Below are 7,300 nucleotides of genomic sequence, written 5' to 3'. Positions count from 1 at the left end.
CCCGGTGGCGGGAGGGCGGGAGGCCTGTAGGGTAGCCGGCCGTGGGCTCGTGTTTTGGGAGGACTTGGTGGCTGTGTTGCCGTCTGGGCAGATCCTACCCCGTTGGCATCAGTCCCGTGGAGCGCCGTGACACAGGGCGTTCCCAAAGCCACACAGAGGTGCTGACTGCAGGCCCCCCAGTGCCTGGGCCCCCGCGGTGCCCCAGCTGCAGGCCAGCCGGTCAGCAGGGACAGGACGCAGCCAGGAGGACAGCAGCCCCAGAGCAAAGCGGGCCGGCCCTTGCGAGAGCCCTGGAGCTTCCCAGTGCTGGGGGCTGGGGCTGACCTGCCCTGAAGGCCGGTGGGGGCTGGCGGGTGTGGCGGGTGCAACGTGCGCTAGAGTCCGTATACCCGGAGACCGTGATTTTGAAAACTTGTGAAAAAAAGAACGATCTACTGTTTCCATAACTGCGAACGAATAGCTAACAACTAAACATGGGCAGGACGGGCTAGAAGGTCAGTGGGAGGAGAAAAGGGACATGTGAGACTTTCAACAATAAAGATTGAAAAGTAACTTCCCTGAGTAGTTTAACAGGTGAACTGTGCAGCCTGGAGAAAAGCACCTGCTGTGCTGATGGTCTGGCCGCCAGTCCTGACCGCGGCCCACAGGCTCCGCCTCCACTCTCAGCGCACAGCCTCCTCACCCGGCGGGCGAACTGCCCGTGCCTGTCAGCTTGTGCTGGGGCCCACACCTTCTTGCTGCTGCTGCAGCACTTGGTTCTCCCGCTGCCTCAGTTCCCCTCTGACAGCTCCGACTGCCCCTCCTGAACCCTGTTCTCCAGCTGCTGGTCCTCTCTGCCTCCGTCCTGTCTCTGGGAGATTCTGGTCTTACTTGGGTGGAACCAGAGCAGTTGTAGTGTCCCCAGGCCCTCCTGGCGTCCCCTTCCCTGTCCCCTCCCCTTCCCCTCTGCTGCCCTGGGACTGCGCCACCGAGGCCGCCCTGCAAAAGCAGCCTGGGCACCTGCTTGCTTTGCCCAGAGTCCTTCCCCCGGGTGCCCCCTCCCAGAGGCCACGGGTTTAAACTGGAAAACCCACCATCTCCTTGTATTTGCCGCTTTGTGTCTTTCTAACCGTGGGCTTATAAGCTCTGGGGAGGAGGGCAGAGAAGGAATAATTCTTCAGTTAAGAAATAGACTATTGCCCTGGCTGGTTTGGCTCAGTGGATAGAGCGTCAGCCTGTGGACTGAGGGGTCCCAGGTTCGATTCTGGTCGGGGCACATGCCTGGGTTGCGGGCTCGAAGCAGGAAGCAGCCAATCAATGATTCTTTCTCATCATTGATGTTTCTATCTCTCTTTCTCTCTCCCTTCCTCTCTGAAATCAATAAAGATATATTTTTTAAAAAAATAGACTATTCAATATTACTTCGGCAATTCTGTCCAAAGCAGTAAGAATCAAAACAGAAGCAAATGTCGCTGTTAGGATGGATGAGACATCGTATGTGCATATACCCGTTAGACACAAGCCAACCAGCCGGGAAGTGATGACGGTGACTAAGGTCAGCACGGTAACCGGCACATGGTCTATGCACAAAGCCCGGCCCTCAGCGCAGACCTCGCCGGCGCGGGCGCGCCTTCCCCAGCGCCTGGAAGGAGGCTGCCTGTGTGTCTGAACAGACTCATGGCAGCAGTGCAGGCACCCCCTGCCTTGGTGCGCTGATCAGAAATTCCTCATTTATAAGAAGCAGCAGGAAGGGCTGGGCCCTGCTGGACACCAGAGTGGGGTGGGAAGTGCTACAGTAACAACCTTGATGGAAAGTGGCTGCCTTCCATTTATATTTTTTATCTGAAAAGTAGCCCTGGTCGGTGGTTCAGTGGTTAGAGCACCGATGCAGGTGTGGTTCCCCTTCAAGGGCACGTACCTAGGTTGCAGGTTTGCTCCTCACCCTGGTGGGGGCAGGTGCAGGAGGCAGTAGTCGATGTCTCTCACGTCGCTGTTTCTCTCTCCCCGTCTCTTCCACTCTGAAAAGCAATGGAAAATATATCCTCAGTTGAGGATCAATCCCCCCAAAGCAAACAAACAACAACAGCTAAGAAGGAGGCAGTGCCTGGCCGGGTGTCTCGGTTGCCTGGGCTTTGTCCTGTGCCGAGAGGTCGCCAGTTTGAGTCCGGGTCAGGGCACGTGCCTGGGTTGCAGACGTGATTCCCCAGAAAGGGGCACGTGGAGGCAGCTGATCAAAGGTTCTCTCTCATCCATGTTTCTCTCTCTCTCTCTCTCTCTCTAAAATCAGTAAACACTTTTTAAAGTGAGGAAGTCAGCTGTGCTGGTGTTACTTACGCCACTGACATGGGTGCCCATGGGGTTTGTATTGGATCTGGCTGGGGCGGGGGGCTGCTGGGGGCGGCCTGGCCCTGCCCGCGGCGGCAGTGGTGGGCGCCATGCTGCTGGGCACGACCGCTGACTCGGAGATGCAGCTGGTGTTTTACTTCGGTGCCCTTTCTGGAAAGGACCCGCCGCAGCAAGATTCTGAGGTGACCAGCGGGCGGTGCCGAGAGGGGAGGGCGCGGTGCTGACCGCTCGCCTTCTGCACTGGTCTCATCACTCCCCGCGGAGACTGAGCAGAGCCTGTTGAACACGGGGGTCTGAACCGCTGCTGTGGGGGTGCCCGCTCGGGAAGGTCAGCTCGGGGCAGCACGCACCGGAACAGGCCGCTCTCCAGGGCTCCGGGTGCGTCCTGCCTGCGGGCCCACGCCGGCACCTTAGGAGATGTCTGCGGCTTTGTGACAAATGTTCAGAAACCTCTTCCGAGGTTTCTCAATCGTGAGAGATAAAAGGCCTCGTGCCTTTGGGGAAATCCTTCCTTCCTGTGCTGGTAGAAATGGCCGAAGACCTTGTGATGACAAGTGAAATGCATGTCTTTGTCAGCAAATACTGTCCGAGAGCCACCGCGAACACTGCCGACGAGGGAGGGGCGTGCGGCTGGTGGGAGCACAGGTCTCAGCCGCGCATTTGCCAGGACCCGCTTCAGTATGAAGACAGGAGGGCTTCTTCTTGAGCCGCGGGGGGCGGGCAGCGGCTGGAGAGAGCCCACGGTCTTCAAGGCTGAAACGCAACCAGTTACCCAGGAAAAGCCGCGCAGGTCTCGGTCAGACAGACTTAAGTCTCTGGGTTAGCAGGTGAGATAAAATCAGAATTTAAAGCAAATAACAAACTGTAAAAACTCACCAAATATGAACCTTGAAGAGCTGATTGCCATTGGGAGAAAGACCCAAGACTCTCTCCTGGGGAGTCGGACACAGGCACAGACGGGAATTGTGTTGGAGTGAATTGTATAAAATTGCTATTTTGTAGGTTAGACAGTGATGACTGAACAGGCCTGTAACGTAGCGATTCCCAGGAGGCTCTCCCTGAGGAGAAGCAGGGCCGGGGCTCCCGGTGAATGTGTCCGTGCCTAGAGGGCTGGTGTGGTCCTGAGACAGGAAGCCTGTCCCGTGAAGTCAGTCTCCCGACACCAGAGCAGACAGGCAGCTCAGGCCACGGCGGCCGTTTCCACGAGAGGAGAGACAGGTGCCAGTCGTCGTCAGCACAGCGAGGACATCAGGTCCGGCCGGTTCGCCACAGGAATGCACGGCTGGTTCACTGGGCAAACGGACTCGCGGAATTCACCTTCCGAGGACGGAAACACTCCTCAGCCTGGTCAGGGGGGTCTGTGAAAACCCACACGGCACCACGACTCCCTGAGATCAGGCACCGACGGGGTCCCTCTCGCCACTGCTGTGCCACGCCCCGAGGGTCTGGTCAGGTCGAAAAGGAACCGCAAAGCTATCCGCAGGTGAACTGCTCTTGTACGTGGAAGATTCCCAGGAATGCACACCTACTAGAACCAACAAGCAGGATACAGAGTCCGCACATGAGACATTTCTATACCTGAGAGATGAAAATCAAAAAGGAAACCGAGAATGAAATATTTAGGAATAAGTCTTACTATTAAAATAGCAATACTTTCCAAATTGATCTACAGATTCAGCACAAGCCATAAGAAAATTGTAGCTGGTTCTGTTGCAGAAATTGACAAGGCAATCCTGAAATTCTTAGGGAAATGCAGGGACCCAGAATAGCCAAAACAGTGGTGTGAGCGGCGCAGGCTGCGGCCACTACCAGAGACAGGCCACAGTTTGGGGTCTGGAAGTCCAGGTGGGGGTGCAGCGTGGTTGGTTCTGGGGAGGCCACTTCCAGCTGCAGGCGGCCGGCTGGGCGGAGAGTGAGCGCCCTCGGGACCCTGCTAAGGGCACTCGTCCATTCATGAGGCTGCACCCTCGTGTCTTACCGCCTCCCAGAGGCCCCATCTTGTCGGGGCTAGGATTTCAGCTGGAATTATGGGGGCATCCTGGGCCATGGCACCATTGGACAACAGCTCCCCAACCCTCAGCGGCCCAGCACCCACCATCTCCCTTTCCGTTTGGATGTGAGTAGCTCTAGGACTTCGTGGACATGGGCTGGCTACAGGGCCTAGCTCAGCTGTGGGCAAACTACGGCCCGTTTGAAATGAATAAAACTAAAAAAAAAAAAAAAAGACCGTACCCTTTTATGTAATGATGTTTACTTTGAATTTATATTAGTTCACACAAACACTCCATCCATGCTTTTGTTCCGGCCCTCCGGTCCAGTTTAAGAACCCATTGTGGCCCTTGAGTCAAAAAGTTTGCCCACCCCTGGCCTAGCTCGTTAGTGCCATGTTCTCCAGGTTCCTCGCGTTGCAGCCCCTGGCAGGGTGTCTGCCTGTTACAGCTGAACGACAGCTACTGTGTGTAGAGCCTGTTGTCTTTTTTGTTGCTGTTAATCCTCAACAGAGAATGGTTTTCCATTGCTTTTTTCAGATAGTGGAAGGGAAGGAGGAGGTGGGGGAGAAACATCGGTGTGAGAGACATACTGACTGGTTGCCTCCTGTACATGCCCCCACCGGGGGTGGGAGCGAACCTGCAGCCCAGGTACATGCCCTTGACTGGGAATCAAACCCAAGACCCTTCGGTCCGAGGGCCAACACTAACCACTGAGCCACCGGCCAGGCCAGACCACATTTTCTTGAGCCCTTCATCCATCGCTGGACACTCAGGCTCTCTCATTTCTCAGCGCTCGTGCAGGGGCTGCAGAGGCCTCGCTGAGGGGCACGGTGGACCCTCCGACAGCCGCGGGTGGACTGCACCGGGCACTCACCGGGAATGTTTCCCATGAATCCACAGTTGGCCCTTGGTGCCCCCGGTGTCCCATCCACAGTTAGACCAACAACCGGTTGGAAACAGGATCTTTGCTCTGAGGCTGGGTTGGTGCCCTGTTCCCTTTTCTGTCCCTGCAAGTGGGGGTGCCGGTCATGCCGTGTTTCCCCAGCGGCTGCACCATCACCGCCCCCCCACAGTCTGCAGGGTCCGGGCGCGTCCCGCCAGCACTTGGTTCTGTGTTGGGGCCGTCCTAGTGGCGTGAACTGGTCTCTGGATTCAACGCCCCTCCCTGGAGTGACACTGAGCGCCTCTCACGTGCGTGTTGCCTGGGACTGAAGTGTCTGTGGAGGACCTGCCGGGGTTTTGTTGCGGGGTTTTGTTGCGCTGTAGGAGTTCTCTGCGTAGTCTGGGCTGCTTCCCTCTCGGCCTCCTGTTGTTTCAGTTTCAGTTCGAGAGGTCCCATTGGCTACTTTTGATTGTGTTGCCTGTGCTCTTAGGGATACATTTTTATTACTTCTAGTTTGAATTCTCCCAAAGCCTGTTTCACTTCTAGCCATGTTATCCACGTTTACTTAGGCAGGATGTTTTCCCTGTCAGGCCACTACATTTCTTTTAGCCTGACTGTCTTTCATTGGTCTCTTCCTTCACTGCTGTTCATTGCTCCGTTGTGTTACCTCGTTGACTGTGTGTTTGCTGGGCTGAGGCCTTCCTCTTAGTCATCTTCCTCCCGGGGTGGTGGGTGCTAACCCTGGCGTCCCCGAGCACCTGCACTGCCCTCCTTCCCCTCGCTCTCAGTGATAGTTTGCTGTGGTCGGAATCCTCAGCGTCTCTGAAATTCCATTTTTTTCATTTGGCAAAAGCCCTTTGGGAAGGAGGAGCCAGGCAAGGAGCTGTGGGACCAAACCGCAGGGTGGCTGTGGGAGGGCAGGAGCGGCTGGGCTGGGTGCCTGGGTGGAGGCTGAGGAGCAGCTGGCAGGAGCGGCCGACACGTGGCTCAGCAGCCACCCAGCCCGGGGAGGCCAACTCCAGGAGCTCCTGCGGGGGCGGGGCCAGCCACACCCCTGACCTTGGACACACCCAAGGTCCTGGGCTCTGGCCAGACTGTGGGGAGGGTGGGGTGGCCAAAGGTGGAGCCTGAAGGAACCAGTCCCTGCGTGGGAGGGGTGGGGCAGGAAGTCCGGGTCAGGGCCACTTGGAGGTGAGTGAGTGGAGGTGTAGGGGCTGGCTCGGCCCAGAGCAGGGCGCTGAGGAGGAGTGTTTGCGGCTGTAGGAGCGTGATGGTGCCGTGACCCCAGGGGGGGGCAGCGCTGTGTCTGTGGACACGGCCTCGGGCCCACCTGCGTGGTTTCTTCATCACCTGGTAAACAGTCAGTCTGACTCTGACCGTAGGGTGTAAACCGCGGGCCTGGGCACTGCTGACAGCCTGGAGGTGGAATCCCGCGTCTCCTCTTCCTCTTTGGACACCCGGGCCCTGCTGGGAAGCTGGCCGTGGCATCTCCCCTGTTTTTGTCAGCTCTGTGGGTTTGGGGACGGTTTGCTTTTTAAATTTTTTTATTCTCACCCAAGGATACGGTTTATTGAATTTAGAGAGAGAGGAAAGGACAGAGAAGAAGAAAGACTAATCGGGTGCCTCCCATATGCACCTCGACTGAGGGTTGAACTGGCAACCTTTTGGCAACAGGATGCCGCTCCAACCAACTGAGCCACCCGGCCGGGGCAGTTTGCTTTTTTGCGTTGGTCTGTGCGTTCAGGAACCCAAGGGACCCTCCCTCCATTCATGCCGTCTTTCACTCCTTTCGGGTCTCAGGGTCAGAGAACCAGAACCCTAAGGAGGTGCCCATGGCACTGGTGGTCTCAGCGCCCTCTCTCCCCCAGGTGCCTTATGAAACACTGAACAAACGCTTCCGAGCTGCTCAGAAGAACATCGACCGTGAGACCAGCCACGTCACCATGGTGGTGGCCGAGCTGGAGAAGACCCTGAGCAGCTGCCCTGCCGTGGACTCCGTGGTCAGCCTTCTGGATGGCGTGGTGGAGAAGCTCAGCGTCCTCAAGAGGAAGGTGGGTCCTGGGCCGGGCCTGCCGCCCACGCTGCCCAGAGAGGGCTGGGG

At 57.2% G+C, this 7,300-nt stretch overlaps 1 protein-coding gene across 1 annotated transcript in view; it reads left to right on the top strand.

Annotated features, from left to right (window-relative positions):
• The first annotated feature begins 7,067 nt into the window (after window positions 1-7,067).
• MAEA (macrophage erythroblast attacher) overlaps window positions 7,068-7,300 on the top strand; it is a 9,470-nt gene continuing 9,237 nt past the window's right edge. The window contains exon 1 of the mRNA XM_014533488.1: window positions 7,068-7,250. Coding sequence (XP_014388974.1) covers window positions 7,143-7,250 — 108 coding nt within the window. The 5' untranslated portion in view covers window positions 7,068-7,142. The remainder of the gene's footprint in view (window positions 7,251-7,300) is intronic.

This window comes from Myotis brandtii, unplaced genomic scaffold (genome assembly GCF_000412655.1).
Source record: "Myotis brandtii unplaced genomic scaffold, ASM41265v1 scaffold986, whole genome shotgun sequence".
NCBI lineage: Eukaryota > Metazoa > Chordata > Mammalia > Chiroptera > Vespertilionidae > Myotis > Myotis brandtii.
This window is presented reverse-complemented; position numbering and strand designations above follow the sequence as displayed.